General features: G+C 50.5%; 1 protein-coding gene across 1 annotated transcript in view; it reads left to right on the forward strand.

Moving 5' to 3' along the window:
* The window catches only part of SFSWAP (splicing factor SWAP), a 67,812-nt gene that overhangs the window by 8,610 nt on the left and 42,972 nt on the right, over window positions 1–16,230 (forward strand). Inside the window, exons 5-7 of the mRNA XM_079151612.1 lie at window positions 3,582–3,807; window positions 4,873–4,985; window positions 6,138–6,273. Coding sequence (XP_079007738.1) covers window positions 3,582–3,807; window positions 4,873–4,985; window positions 6,138–6,273 — 475 coding nt within the window. The remainder of the gene's footprint in view (window positions 1–3,581; window positions 3,808–4,872; window positions 4,986–6,137; window positions 6,274–16,230) is intronic.

The following is a 16,230-nucleotide window of genomic DNA, read 5'->3' on the forward strand; positions in this document are numbered from 1 at the left end:
GTGTCTTCGAGTCCCCTGTGGCAGTTTCATTCTTCAGTTACTGTGGGCGACATGGGTAGAAAACATGCTGTGGAAAGCAAAGCTGATGTGTGGTGTTCGTGTGAGTGGAGGGCGTGTGGAAGGCCAGCTGACCTGTGGTGTCTGTGTCAAGGAGGGCATGGAAGGCTGTGCTGGCGTGTGTTTGCTGGCTGCGCCTGGAAAAGCTGGCCTGGGTTCAGTGACCATCTGGTGAATGTGACTTGCTGGCAGGGAGCCTGGCGGTTGGCAAAGAAAGCAAGTGCTTCAGGGGGGGTCTTGGTCTTAAACTGGCTGTTGGGTGAGAACCTAAAGAGGTCACAGCACGCGGTGGCCCTGTTTGCTGCCTACTTCATGTCTGTGTGCTGCGTGGTAGACTCCACACAGCCCCCGGCCCCTGACAGCTGAGCCTCTAAAGTCCCCTCAAGTGACATGATGCCTTTATTTCTTGTTTTCTATAATGATTCCATGTGTGTGTTTTGTGGGAAGTAGGGACTTAAATTTCCTCCAGGTGCGTAGCTATGCAACACGTGTCTTGACATGGTGTATTCAGTCATCTGTCCTTTCCCAGGGACCCAAACATCCATCTGTGATCTGACCCAGGTTCCCCACATGCAGGCCAACCCTCTGGACCATCTCCGGTTCTGCCGGGCTGTGTGTGCCATGCAGCTGGCTGGGAGGTAGGGAGCCTGTCACTTAGATCATCCCTACCCACCTCTTTCCTCACTCTTCTGAAAGACACTGCAGGTGCCACCAATGAAGTTCTGAGCCCAAAGTAATGTGGTCTGAGCCACAGATCATGTCTGTCAGGTGCCTGAGCTCTTCTCCAGCAAAGCTTTTCTTGGTTCCCCAGAGCAGGAGCTCCTAAGCCACTCACTGTTCAGTCCTGGGACCTAGAGGTCCTGCTGGTCAGCAGGCCTGTTCAGGTGTGCTCTGGGGGAACGTGGCTCGAGGACAGAAGGAGCCAGCTGATGTCGATGGCTGCGTGTGTGGCAGCTTAGAGAAGAGCTCATAGTAAGCCTCTGTGTGTGCTGTGCACCAGGCACTGTGCAGAGTGCTGCAACCCCCTGCTCGCAGTCACAGGCACAGTGGATGGCAGCTGTCACCTGGTGTGCAGATGAGAAGCATCGAGCTGCAGCAGGATGGTGGGCTGCTGGCTGCATCTTGTGCACGGTAGTTATTTTCATCACACCATGACTGTGGTGTTGACGGCGAGTGGTGGGAGAGGGAAGAGGCTGGCTTGCCCCTGTGTCCCTCCCCAGGCACCTTGTCTTGGAAGCTGTGTGGCTCCTTCCCCACAGTCTGTGCTGCTGGAGGCTGTGGTGTCCCTCCTTATGGCTGCAGGGTTTTGAAGCTTGTTTTTAATGCCTTTCCCACTGAAAATTTTTTTCCTGTATCTCATGCTGTTCTGTTTTACATTTGAGTTGTGATTGGATCTGGGATTTATTTAAGCCTGAGGGCAAAGCAAGTCGCCCCACCCCCACCCCCAATCTCCAATGGAGAAGGCAGCCTGGCAGCTGCCTGTGAGGGTCTTTGCTGGATTCCCACCTTTCTCTCACCCCTTCCTCTTCTCCTGCCACATCTTAGTCCAAAGTTTACCATCACTGAGGGTTTCCTGACCTTAGATGCCCCTCCTCATCCAGAACTTGCTCTGCATTTAAAACCTTACTAATGGGGTGTCATAGGAGAGGGGCCAGGCAACAGCAGGCTGCCTCTCAGCTCCAGGCTTTCTTAACAGAGGGTTCCCCTGAGACACAGAAGGGAAAGACCCCTTCTGTCAGGTTGTATTTGTGACACATGCATATTTGCATGTGGACTGTTAGTTTTTGTGGGTTTTGGTCCTGGGGATCAAACGCAAGACACCAGGTTTGCCAGGCACATACTCTGCTATTGATCTGCATCCCCACCTTCTGTTAAGTGTGTTTAAAATACCTTTGAACAGTAGGAGTAATCATGATGTTCTGAAATGGAAAGGGATTTATCTAAAATCTGAATGATCAAGATGGCAAAGAATAACTCTTTATCTCCTATCCTCTTCCTTGGGTAGCACATCCTGACCTATGCTCAAGAGTTGCTTTTCTCTTAGTGACCGTTGCTGCTCTGTCAGCTCACCTGCCCTTTGCATTTGGACTGCTGTGGTGGTGACACTGTATCATTAACACGCCTACCTTTACAGCAGTTCAGACCAGCAAGTCTGTTTGGTCAGTGGAACCTGCTCTGGGTGGCATCATATTTTTCTTTAAAGGTCATTGTTCTGAAGTGATCATTAATTGACAAGTTTATAGATTATACCATTTTAAAAATGAGTCGTAGGCTGGGCACAGTGGCGTCTTCCTGTAATCCCAGGGGCTCAGGAGACTGAGGTGGGAGGATCACAAGTTCAAAGCTAGCCTCAGCAAAAGCAAGGCACTGAGCAACTCAGTGATACCTTGTCTCTAATTAAAATGCAAAATAGGTCTGGGTTATATGGCTCAGTGGTGCTCCTGAGTTTTCAATCCCTAGTACCAAAAAAAAAAAAAAAAGAATTGTAGTATTTAACTAAAGACAATGAAAATCTGTGTCAGCGTTCATATTTTAGCCCACAATGAGCCTTTAACATGGAATCTGATTTATTTAGGAATCTAAATACAACTTCAATTGTAGGCATTTATCCTTAAGTATGACGGACATTAATAATTCAGAAATTAAATTTGAGAATTAAGCCCTTTGTTTCATGAAGGATGATGCCTTAAAACTATAATAAGCATATTGGATTCTTAATCACTCTTTTTTAATAAGAATAATTTCCAGTTTTATTTCCATGGGAGTTCCATGTAACTTCCAGTGCGAATCTCCGAGTTGCTATTAAGAACATTCTGGGTGTGTGGCTCCAGCCCTTGCTGTGACAGGTGGCATGTGGCAGAAGTCACGCGGTGGCCCAAGTGAGGAGGAGGGACCTTGAGTGCTGCTTGTGAACTGACACAAGGCCGCAAGGGCTCGCCACAGGGTGGTAGTGACGTCCCACTGAGCCCTTACCAGGACCTGGGACCAGCAGAGGTGGCAAGGTGCCAGAAGAAACTTGGCCTGAGCTCCTAGTACGGGCCTGCACCTCCGTGTTCAGGTGTTGGAGGACTGTTTGGCAGCAGGGACCCTCCAGGCTATGAAGCCTCGTCCTGGAAAGACAGGAAGCAGAGGGATTCTTAGGTCCTTGGGAAATATGGAAGCATATGCTTCTCCCCTAGAATGCATTGTGCAAAATTTGCATAGCTCTTCAGAAAATTTACCAGTCCCTGGAGCCCCCCTGTGGAACTCAGGTTGTATGGAAAGGTGTTGATTTGGTGCATAAGAAGATTGACCCCCAAGGGTTCTATCCAAAGGCAGAATGGTGTGCCTCCTCAGGCACGTTCTCTTCTCACAAACACTAGTGAGGTTCAGAGATAGACAGGGTGTCATGTCACTGGCAGCACCAGACTGGGCTCTCAGTCGAAGAGAACAGTGAAACCAATGCTGTTTCTTTCTCAATTAAATCACGTGGTCAGGGGAAAAGACGACAGATGGATGACTTGAATGTGTGTGTTTTCTCCTAGCCACCGACAGCCAAAATGCACGCCATCATTGAGCGCACGGCCAACTTCGTGTGCAAGCAGGGAGCACAGTTTGAAATAATGCTGAAAGCCAAGCAGGCACGGAACTCGCAGTTTGATTTCCTGCGCTTCGATCACTACCTCAACCCCTACTACAAGTTCATCCAGAAAGCTATGAAGGAGGGGCGGTACACAGTGCTGGCAGAGAACAAGGGTGAAGAGAAAAAAAGTACGTGACCCTGCTTGTGTCCTGTTTGAACGTGGGTGTTGGGGGGCAGTCCTGGGGAAGCGTGGGCAGGCAGGTGGAGCCAGGCTTGGGGGTCCTTGGGTTGTTTATGGGCTCCTGCTGGCATGCCACATGAAGCTCCCTGCTGCTCTCTACACACGGTGACGTGCGGTTAAACACCGATCAGATCTGAAGGTGGCCACCTGGGCTGGAACCTTCCCCCTCCTTTTGGCTGCTTGGCTTCTGTAAAGAAGGGTGCGTCATGCTCCACCAGATCATTCTCCTAGAAGGGGCCTGCACCGCTGTGTTCAGGGAGTGAAGTTACATTGTACGCTCCAAAAATGAATGGTTCCTTTTACTTGAGGTGTCTGAAGCTTTTATATTTGTAGGTGTCTCTGTGTGGAATTCTTACAAAGCCATTTGCCTCTGTTTGGAATAATATCCAGAGACCAGCCTCTTTATGTGTGTCTTCCATTCTATTCTGCTGAAGTCAGATGTTTCAAATCAGTTAGTATAAGTCTTCTTCCCTTCAGCCCCAGTGCTGGGGGCTTGAAAGCCCAGGGCCTTGTGCATGCAAGGCAAGCCTCCACCCCAGGCACACCCAACACCACTGTGTAAATCTGAATGCAGATTTTACCTCCAACTTTGTCATCTTTTGTGTGTGTGTGTATTTTATTTTACTTCCCATAAATCAGTAAGATTTTTGCCTCCTTTTTTTTTTTTTTTTTTTTTCCAATGAAAAAAGTCCTTTCATTGCTCCAAGACAAGTAAATGCTAGAGGAAGGTGTGATGTGGCTGAGGGTCCTACTTCCTACTTTCTGTCTGACTTCCTTCTGATCAACTTGGGTGTCCACAGGGAGTGTTCTCCATAGGAGTTGGTAGACAGAAAACCAAAAAAAGGGCCAAAAGTAGCCCTGCCCTTGTCTGCTGCTGAGTTTGTGGAGGATCTTTATACTCTTTCCCTGCCATACACCAGAGCCTATTGGTTGCTGCTTTCGTTGCGCTTACTTTCGGAGTATGCTGTGGTACCTTGGCACAGCCTCACCAGAGTCTTGATCTTGGTTTCAGAGTCAGGCACTAACTCTGACAACGAGGAGGAGGACGACGAGGAAGATGGGAGCTACCTGCACCCATCTCTTTTTGCCTCCAAGAAAAGCAGTCGCCTCGAAGAGCTGATGAAGGTCTGTATTGGACGACTGAGCTGTAAAATTGCCGCTGTTTAATTTGGAAAGTATGGAGCATGTCACTTCTTGTATGTTGCAGCTATGTTCTCCTCGGCCGCCACCGAGTGGTGTTGCTTTCAGTTTGGTGACAAAGCTTCCTTTATTTCCTGCATATCTGTTTTATAAATTTCACAAGCAAATTATTTTTGTTTTATTGTACTTTTGTCCCCTGAGATATTTAGAATAAGAATAATATTGAAGAAGACTTGGAAATTCCGTAACTGTATAGATTTTATTACAGGATTGGATTTTATGGGTGTTCTGCAGATCTGCTTCTTGAAGTTCTTGGTTACCTTCATAGATAGTTTCTCAGTAAATGTTTCTGCTTCTGATCTTCCCTTTGTCCTTACAAAGAAGTCACCAGCACTATCTTAGGGTTCATTAATGCATCTGTCTGCCATTTGTGGTATAAAGAGACCAAAGTCTGTGAGATTCCAGATATGTTTTCAGCAGTCATGCTGTGTAGCTGCTCCCTGGAGGGAATTATTCTTGATTGGATGATAAAAGCTGTTCATTTAAAAGCAGAAATTCCTCTGAGGAAGGACAGAGTTTCAAGTTTCTCTTGAGCTTTTCAGTTTCAGGAGTAGCAATCCAGTTCTGACACACCCTCCTTTGCTTAGTGGCACATGGAGAGAGACCACGTGCTCATTCAGTACCTCTGGGGCTCCCAATCAACTGGAGCACAGGGCCACAACTCTATGTGTGTAGTCAGGGGAGGGGTTCAGGACCTAGCAGATTACCTGGAGTGTGTGGGCTCTGGCAGGTGACTGACAGCATATTCAGGGGGTTTATGGAAGACAGGGTTTTCAGAGCCTGATGGGAGCTGCAAGGATCAGAAACAGGCTCTGTGCAGGTTGTGGGTCTGGTGGCCTGTGCCAACACTCCTATCCTTCATGCTTCCTGGCTCTGCATTGTTTGGGGCCTGGTGTGACTTCACCTGGACACAGCTTTCTCTTTGTGCGTGTGCATGTGTGCGTGTGCGTGCACTGAGGTTGCTCTAAGGTGTACACGCTATTATAAAGTGGAGTTGAGCATTTTTAACAGGAGAGTGTTGTGACTGTGAGCAAAGAAAATGCTGAAACTGTGTGTGTATGTCTTCTCTGTCACTAGCCCTTGAAGGTGGTGGACCCAGATCACCCCCTGGCAGCCCTGGTCCGTAAAGCGCAGGCTGACAGCTCTGCCCCCACCCCACACACTGCAGATGGGGCACCTGTGCAGCCCTCCCAGGTGGAGTACACGGCAGACTGTGAGTACTCACTGTGCGCATCCTGACCTGCATCCAGCCACAAGGCCCAGCCACTTAGCCACTGTCCTCATGTCCAGCCCTGGGTGTGTTGCTGTGAGGGAGGAGCCTGTAGTGCATCCCTCTGTGTGACTGATGGCAGGATGCCTGCCCTGCCCTGCACCATCTCAGCATGCCAGCAGGGGCAGAAGCAGATGGCAACTTGTCCTGCCCCTCTGAAGTCCCTCCCAGAAGCCACACTGTGACTTCCTTGACCCTTAGTTGACAGGAGCAGTGTCCCATGGTCTCCCATCTAGAGTGGAAGCTGGAAAGTGGGGCCTCCAGTCCGGCACAGGGCTGCCCCAGACAGAGCTCTGCTGAGAGGATGGAATGCAGGTGCTGGGCGAACAGTGTTGCCTGCACCTCGGATGGTTTTGTGATGGCGTTAAGACTGTGCTGGCTCTGACAGACAGGATTGGGTGGACCTACAGTTCCATGAAGAGTGGGAGGCAGGTTGTCTACCTTGGCTGCTTTCTTTAAAGACACAACTTACGGTAGCGTGGATGGTCATCCAGCAGCATCCCTGCAGAGCATGGGTCTCCGCCTTGGCTGTCACCAGAACCTGAGCATGCTCAAGTCCCGTCCTGTAGACTTTATGACCATCTGCAGAGAACTTAGGAAACCTAACACAGTGCAAGTGCTGCGTCAACAGTTGTTAAAAACACCATATTGTTCAGGAAGTAGTGAGGAGGAAGAGGCTTGTAGTTTTTAGTGCAGACACTGTTTTTTCCCCTGAATGTTTTTCAAGCTGAGGTTGGTTGAGCCTGTGGAGGGCTGTGTTCTGAAACCCAGGCTGCTCTTTATCTAAGCCAGCTCGCTAGTGTGGGCATTGTTCTCTTGCATCTCCCTCTCAGCTCTGGACCACTGATGTGTCATTTCACTGTGCTAACTCAACATCCTAAGGCGGCAAAAATCAGACACTTTTTTGAACTTTCTGCATGTGTCCCTGCAAAACCTCTCAGTCAAGAACTTGGGTAATTTCTTTATGTGATCAAATAAAGTCAAATCAAATGCTCCAATGCTCCAGTCAGATCTCGTGTTGCAGAGTTGCCTTTTGCTTTAAGTCCTGCAGTCAGCTCCCAGCGTCACCATCAGAAGGCAGCTGTCCCCAGTCCTCCCAGCGGAGTATCTGATAGGCATTGAGTGTGGCCTGCCTTTAAACCCTGAGCCCCGCCTAGCCTCACAGGAAGCTCCTCGGTGTCTGGAAGCGGCAGCAGCAGGAGGCTCCGCGCACGTGCACGCAGTCCGATGTGCGCCACAGGAGCACCCAACACGCAGCTGTCCTCTTCCAAGCCTGCCTTGAATTTGCTTGCGTGGAATACACACGTTTACTGGATCCCTGCAAGCCATTGCCCTGCTCTGTAGGAGAGCAGTAGAAATTGTGGGTTGGGGGTGCTGCCCATCACCGTGGACAGTCAAGAGCAGTGTGCCACAGCCCTGTGGCACCAGGCAGGGTGGTGGAGCAGGCTGAGAGTGGCTACTCTGGGACACAACACCCCACATTTGGTGGAGGTGGTGACCTGAGCCGAGCCACAGCAGTGGGGGACACGGCCGGTTGGGCAGATTTCAGACAGTGCCTGGCAGGGCTCCCAGGCCATGACAAGCCTCCGCAGCCTTCGGCGGATCCCGGGCCTGCTGCATTCAGCCCAGGGCTGGCCTGCAGGAGCCAGCTTGTGCCTCCTGTTCCTGCAGGGTATGCAGTCCTTGCTCCAATGTTCTCCCATTTTACACAGTGAGCATTTAACACCTGGAAGAATAGGGAGGGGGTTGTCTGGGGTTCTGAGAGGGCAAGCACCCTAGGTTTATAGTTTGCAGACCACTCTCCTTTCATCCGCTGGTTAGAGCCCTCAACCTGGCACTGAGAGTTCCTTTAGAGACAGACTGACAGACACCACACCTGCCTGTCCAGGATCCAGGGAGGCCATACTCTGGGAGAGGTGGCCTGGTTACTGTTTCCTCGGACAATCAAGAGCCAGAACTTGGGATCTGAATCCCAACTGAACCTGCCAGAATTCCAGAAATACCTAAAGTGGGGTTCCAGCATCAGCAGTCCCTGTGGGCCAAGGACTCTGCCTTAGGCCAATCTGGAGGCTGTGGCACCCCTGGAGTGTGGCCACTACAGATAAATGTGACCCAGGCACGGGCCTGCCTTTCCTTCCTGTCTTGGCTCCGCCAGGTGCCTGACTAACCTGCGCTGGCTTTGTGCTCTTTCTCAGTTGTCCTTTGGAACGTATGTCCTGTCTGTCTTGTGGTGTTTTCTGTGAGTCGTTGAAGTTGCTGCATCCCTGATGACCCTGCCGTTGCCCTCATGGCTTTTGCAGTGAAGTAGCTGAGGGACCTGAGGTCCTCTTTTTGGTGGGTTGTTGCTGGTGGCAGCCGAGTCTGCCATCAGTCATGCTTGGGTGCCTGTCATCTGACTGGCATCAGTGTGCGGCTGCTGGCTGGGGACCAGCTGTTGAGGCCCTGACTTGTCTGTAGTTGTTCACTGGAGGGACACAGTCCTGGTGTTCAGGTGTAGTTCTCTTGCACTAAGTGGTCTCCCTCGTGACCAGGTACGTGAGTGCTGACAGTGACATCCCCCTGCGCTGGAGATGGTGGGTCCAAGAGAAGCATGTGGAAACGCCGACAGGCTCACAGCTGCCCCGGACGGCACCAGCTTGGGTTTCCTCCCTCGTCCTTTCCTATTCTGGCTGTCTCGAGAGCGCTTTGCTCTCACACTTTCAGAGTCTGATCCAGCGTCTGGAACGCTGCATGAGGGCCTGCAGCCTCTGACTGGCCTTCGGTTTGTTGAGGTCAAGTCTGCAGCTCCTCCCTGGCCAGGATAGCACTGCGCTGCCTCAGGGAAGGACCTGAGCAGGCTGAGGGTGCAGAGCCTCTGAGACAGCGCCCAGTGTGGCAGTCAGAAGTGCTGGACTGCTGTGGTGGGCTCCGGGTTGGCCTCGGGAAGTCCTGCTTGTCCCCTGCTTCCTCTGCCTCATCCTGTTCCCAGCTGTGTTCCCATGGGTTTTCATACAAGGTCTGTCGCTCTGGGGCTCTAACGTGTCGTCTTCCTGTTCCTTACACAACTGGCTTTGTATAGGGAAGGGATAATATTCACAGGCGTTAGTTGGCTTTTTGAAGAGAGCTTTGATTATGGATTTTTCACTTGGGAAAATTATTAGAAAAGCTATCTTGGAAATTACTGAAGTTTCGCTTTCTGGCAGACCCTCACCTGGGCCAGAGCTGTGGACACATGGGGTCTGGAGAAGGGGCCATTGGCCCTGCCTGGTGGGAAAGGGCTGAATCTACACGCGACACCTGATCACCTGTCCCAGTTACATAGAAGCCATGTGCTTGTGGAAGCATGACCTGTGGAAGGCATGGCCCGTAGTGGAAGTGGCTCTGGCCTATCCTGTAGCCGTAGCCATGGGGAAGTCCCCCTGGGCTGGGGAGGAGATGCCTGTCATGGGGGCCCCAGAGGTGTTCCTGTGTCTAGTGTGCATCTTCTCCTCACTTCTGACCCGGGAGCAGAGTGGACTGGAATGTCGCTGGTCTCAGCCTTGTGTCCAGCTCCCGGGAGTGGTGTCTCTGTCGATGTAGGAGTGGTTTGCTGTGCTCCAGCCATCTGTGACCAGCCCAGGCCAGGGTGGGGTGCCTGCGCCTTCAGACATCTCTACAGGCACTGCCCCACCAGCCGTGGCTATGGGGAGGCCCGTCGGTGTGTGCAACAGAGACGGCTGCCCATGGCACCAGGTCACAGTCCAGAAGAGGTGGCGGGTCAGGCAGGGGGATCCTGAGTCACACAGAGACCGTACTGGTGGTCCCTTCCCCCAGGCATGGCTTTGGACCCTAAGGCGTAGAGTCTGGGTGGCAGATTGCAAGGCATGGCAGAGGAGTAGCGTGCTCCAGGACGAGGTGAGAAGCCAGGGCGCTTCTTGTGGACACATGCAGGACCATGCCACACACTGGATTAGGGCTTTTTGCCATGATCTAAAAGAATAACTTCTGGCTCTCAAGAGAACAATGAACTTAATTGTTTAGCTGGCCAAGGCCTAATTCATGGGGGCTTTAGAATGAGGGACTAAGAGGGCTACTGTGATCAGAGAAGCTATGGGGGTCAGAATGATGGCCACCACCACACAGTCCCTCCTTGTTAAGCTGGCCTGGTGCATGTTTGTTCCAGAGCATGTTACAGTGATGCATTGAGCAGTTGTGTGTCCTTGTCCCTCTGTGCATGTGTAGACCCCATGGACACTAAGTTTCCCAAGGATGAAGGTCATGTCTGACCTGCTGGGCAGGGTGCCCCCTCACCTCCTTCTGCAGGGCATGGGTGCGAAGGATAAAAGCTCCAAAGCACCCACGGTTTTGTAGGGCTGTGTGAGTGCCGAGGAATCCCTTGACTGTGGGGTGGGCCTCTGTGCTCAGACACTGGGCACACACCCACGAGCAGGTGTGTAAGCACAGGCAGAGCCTCTGAAAGCATCTCAGCTGCCACTGGCACACGGGACCCTGGGCAGTGAGGGTCTGAACCCACAAGTGAGTGTGCCCTCAGGAAAGGCCACACCCTGAACAGCAAGTTGACCCCACCCCACTGGTCAGGAGGGTTTCCTGGCAGGAAGCCGTAACAGTTGGCTAAGTATTTGGGTTTGGGGATAAGAGAAACTGCAAAGCTATGGAAAAGCTTAAAGAGGAGTGAGCCCACAACTCAGCATGTGAGGCTAGGCCTCAGCCCTGCATGCAGGCAGCTAACACATATGGGTGTGCACCTGCTTTAGTTCTGTGGGCCTCGGTGTACAGGTAGTATGAGTTCACTACATTCTCGAGACACTGATGGTTATCAAGGATATCTTAAAGATTCCATTTTGGTAAGCTCCATTTAGACCTGGGATGGGTTTGTGGGGGCAATTTGATTTTATTGTTATAAAATGATTTCCCAGCTGTCTAAAAAAGTGATGAGCCAGAATACAAAACATTTGAAAACAGAAGCTTAATAAAGGGAGACATGCTCTATCAGGTAATGAACTCTACTATTACCATAGAAGCCTTTAAATGGTTGGTGCTTTAAACCCTGGTGCCAGCATGCTGTTTATCGTATTTTGTTTCAGGGCATTGACGGTTATTTCTCCTTCCTCTACTGCACTTTTGAAAGCAATTGACTTTTTCACCCGTTTTTCCAAAGCATTGAATTTTGTAGTCACAGAAACAATAATTTTCTTTTCTCACTCAAATTGCATGTTGGCACAAATTTTAATCAATTAAATGCATAATTGTAGTAAGTTTAACTGGAAAAAATTAGTTTAAGAAAAAACCTGTCCTGAAAACAGAAGTCCCAGCCTTCTGAGAGGAGGCTGCACACACTGGCACTCGCCATGGCACCTGCTACCCCACAAGGAGCCACCCCCACAGGGAGCTCCAGTGTGGGCCAGAAAGACGGTGCTAAGCATCTCAGGAAATGCAGCAGGAAGGACAGCAAGCACTCAGAGGCAGCTCCAGGAGAAGGAACCCTCTCAAGAGAGCAGACCCTATCAGTCAGCAGAATCACTTCAGCTCTAAGTGCCCACGCTGGGACATGTTCAGCAAGTAGGCGTGCTTCAGCAGGAGGAAGAATCATCTGTTTAGCCAGTGGTCAGCATGTATCAGCCAGGGGGAGGGGGAACTGTCTTCCAGCTGGACAGGAAGTGGGCTGACAGTCCAGTCAGAAGACAGCTACAGCGTGAGTGACATGCCCTGCAGCACGTCTGCTAGCCCCAGAGCCCAGCCCTGCTGCAGGTCCAGGTGTGAGGGGAAGGTGGTTTATAGGCTGCTGAAATGTTAGTCACCTGTCCTATGAGTTCAGGCATCTTCAGAGATTAAACCAAAATAGCGGGGACCTGAGTGATGGCACGTTTCAGCCGTCAGCGAAGCTGGGAAGGAAGGGTCAACAGGTCCTCCTGTGTTGGCCGTGGTGGTGGCCATGTGCAAGCAGTGCAGAGGGCAGGCTCACAGCATGCACATGCCTCTGACCAGGACCTCCACCAGGACCTCTGCTTTAGTCCGCACGCGCACACACGTGAAAGTACAGTTACACGAAGACCCATTGTTGGCAGGGTGGGTGGCACATGCCTGCAATCCCAGCAACTCCAGAGGCTGAAGTAGGACAGACCAGCCTCAGCAATCTAGCAAGACCCTGTCTCGAAATTGTTTTTTAAATTTTAAAGGACTAGGGATCAGCTCAGTGGTGGAGCACTCCTGGGTTCAGTCCTCAGTACCAAAAAAAAAAAAAAAAAAAGCTATCATGGGATTTTCAGTAGTGGCAAAAGACTGAAGCTGCTATGCACCCTCATTGGAGGACCAGTACTTGCCCTCCCTGAGGGCACAGCCCTGCCGCAGCCAGCCAGCCACTGGCACTGCTGGAGGCTCCTGAGGTGAGGGCAGGGTGCAGCAGGAGAGGCGCCAGTCCCAGTCCACCTGTGCTCAGGAGCAAGTGGAGGGCACATTTCTGTGTGTGTGTATGATAGGACAGAGGTCAGTGGGGAGAGGGACTGTGGAAGAGTGAGACTGGCCTCCCTAAGAGTGGCTGACTTACCTGCCTGATTGTGCTGTTTAGATTCTTTAGTGTCTTACATGCAGATTTATGTGTAGTATCCTGAGTCAGCTCTTCACGATCTATTTTAGTGCAGAATTTCAGGCTGTACCCCCTGCAGCAGCCCGCAGCAGCTCTCCCCCGGAAGCCTGCCGCTGTGTGCAACGGGGCAGGCTCAGGCTCAGGCTCAGCCACCTCCCTCGTCCATCTCCTGTTACCCTGTTCATGATCCCCTGAGGTTATATTCAGGTGTTCCACAGGTAAATATTTTCCTGGATTGGGGAGGAGGAGCATTTGTTTTTATTTTAAAAGAATTTTTCTATAAGCCCTTTGAATATAAATATGTGGGACTAAATTCTTTGTTAAGCCTGATAGTGAACTATTTTTTATGCTTATTATTTTTTTGTTATTACTTTAGTTGCCTTTTGTTATTTAACTATAAATTCTTGCAGAAGATTATAGTAATGAAATTAATTATGTAGGAGGCAATAATACGGAAATACCATCCACTGTTTTTTGTACAGTGTAATAAGTAAGTTAAAAAGTCATGAACTTAAGTCCATTTCATGTGACTAGGCTTGATTTTTTTTTTTTCTTTCTACCCCATTTATCTAATGTGCTTTTGCTATTGTTTACAGCATTTTCTTTTTAGAACTAATTTTCTCGTAAGTCAAGAGAAGTATAAGAAAGGAAGAGCAGCATCAGCACTCGCTCAGCAACCGGGGAGCAGTGTTAGCGTGTGGATGCCTGAGGTCCCCTGCATCTCAGGAAGCGGGGGCACTTAATGGGCATGAGACACATCATTAAAGTGGAAGTAAACGTAGGTCTACTTGAGCTCAAACAAGAAAATAGTGTCCAACAATGTTTCTTTTTTTTTTTTTTTTAAACATTTTGTTATAGGTGGATTAAATATCTTTATTTTTTAAATTTATTTTTATGTGGTGCTGAGGCTCAAACCCCAGTGCCTTTCACATGCCAGGCAAGTGCTCTACCACTGAGCCACAACCCCAGCCCCACACTATGTTTTTTTTATAACTCAAGGATTCAGTTCTGACTATAATCCCGGCAACTGAGGTGGCTGAGGCAGGAGGATGGCAAATAAAAAGCCAGCCTGAGCAATTTAGCAAGGCCCTCAGCAAATTAATGAGACCCCATCTCAAGGTAAAAAATAAAAAGTGCTGGGGCTTGGGCTCAGTAGTTAAGCACCTCTGAGTCCAACCCCTAGTACCAAAAAAGAGTTCTGAAGGACCCTTTATGGTCAAGTGGAAAGATTCAGAGAACACTAGTTGTTGTCAGGGCTTGTTTTTAAGTTATGTTTTTATCCTCAACGCTAGTAACTGTGAAACTAGAAGTTAGTTCTTACAAAATACCTTCCCTCTGTCCTCCCCTGACTCCAGATTCCTAACGACGTCTTCTGTGATTTTTAAGTGCCTCGTGGCTTGGTCTTGGTTCTTGGCAGAATGGATTTGCTTTCTCACCCAGGCATCTCTGTTATCTGGCTTTCTTGGGTGCGTGACACTCATGGACAAGTGTGCACAGTTCTTGCGTACTGGACTAAACACTGCCTTCGACCCTCGCATGAAGGGGACAGCTTGTCTGGGTGGAGAATGCTGGGGTCTTGCTGTCTCCCAGGCCTTCCTAAGCTAGAAGCCCAGAGAGGTGGGCCGCTGGCCTGGCTGCTCCTTGCTAGTGTCTATCCACTGTGCCTGGTGCTGTGCTCTCAAGTGCTTTCCTGTTGGAAGGTGTTTACTGCTCCTTGGGGTGGGCTGCAGGTTGCCCTGGGCATCGCTGTGCAGGAGGGCGGGCGCTCTGCCTTCCGCTGGGCAGCCGTTCTGCTCAGGCCTGTGCTCTGCACTCGGGCTGGGCCTCGCTGCCGGGAAGGTTTCTCTCAGTCCTCTGCCTTTCCACTGAGTTCTTTTTCCTCTGGGTTTCTTCCTTTTCTTTCTTTCTTCCTTTCTTCCTTTTGTTCTTTCTTTAATATTTTTAGTTGTAGATGGACACAGTACCTTTATTTTCATGTGGTGCTGAAGATGGAGCCCCGTGCCTCACACATGCAAGGCGAGCCCTTTAGCGCTGAGCCCCAGCCCCCTCCTTTTCTCTGCTTTAGCCTCTGTGTTTCTCCCTGGCATCGGCATGATTATTTCTGTCTTTGTGTTGGTGAGTTGAATTTTTTTTTTTTTTTAAGCCATGTCTATTTTATTACTTGCTGGTTAAATTTTGTTAATTCTATGATGTGTTGTCCTGGTCCTTGGTTTGCCTTCTGAGCTCTGTTGTGGGCCTGGCAAGTCTTCTCCATAGGTGTCCAGGTGGCCTCTCGGGCCTGTGCTCTCTGCCACGGCTGCCTACCTGATTTGCTGTTGTGTGAAGGCAGTCACTGGCTATCACAAACGAGGGTGCCTGGGTGCCAGCAAAACTTGTGTGGACACTGAAATTTGAATTTCACACAGCTTTTACTTTGTGAAGTAGTCCCTCGTTTGAATTTTCCCAACCATTTAAAAAAATAAAGCCATCGGTGCTTATGGGCTGTGGACAGCAGGCAAGGAGCCCTGCTGGCCCCAGCTTAGCATTGTCCCCTGATCCTGTTTGGTGTGGTCCTTCCTTTATGCTCACCAGCCAGCCCCCTGCCTTCCCAGGCCCATCTGCAGCTCCGAGAGCTCATGTGATGTGTTTCCCCAGACTGCCACCCTGCTCTTGGGTGCAGCGAGCAGAGCCACCCCTGGGGCCCCTGTTGCTCTGATAGGGAGAGGCCCTTCTCCTGGACCCTGCCTCACCTCGGAAGTGTGCCTCTCTGCGTCAGGCAGGGCCCAGGTCCAGGTGCCTCTTCACTGCTGCCTCCAGGACCCCCTGCCACCTACTCTCTACCTTGGTGTGGAACGAGGTTTGCCAGGAAGAGTACAAGCTTTTAAACACGTCCAGCTGAAATTCCACAGCTGCTCATCCATGCTGGGTGCAGCAGCATGTGCTGTGACCCTGGTGTCACTTGAGTGGCCAAGGCATAAAGATTGCTTGAACCTGCAAGTTCAGGGCCATGGGGGCAGCACAGTGAGACCTTGTCCCAAAAGGAGGGGGTGTATTTAAAGATTCCCAGCTTTACAGAGGTGCTGTTCTCACAGCACTGCAGGAGTTCTTCAGGTTTCCAGCTCTGCCTGGTGGTGGTGAAACAAGCCTCCTGGATTAGGGTTCTCTCGAGGAGCAGAATCAACAGGAAAGGGATTTATTAGATTGGCTTACATGACCAGAAGCCAGGTAGTCCACAATGGCCGTCTGCAGCTGGAGAGCTGGAAGAACAAGAAGCTGTGCCGTCCAAAAGGCAGAAGCCCCAGAACAAGAAGGACCAACAGTGCCACCCTAGTCCTAAACCAAGGCTTCAGGAAACTCCC

This window comes from Sciurus vulgaris (genome assembly GCF_902686455.1).
Source record: "Sciurus vulgaris genome assembly, chromosome: 8".
In the NCBI taxonomy this organism is placed as follows: domain Eukaryota; kingdom Metazoa; phylum Chordata; class Mammalia; order Rodentia; family Sciuridae; genus Sciurus; species Sciurus vulgaris.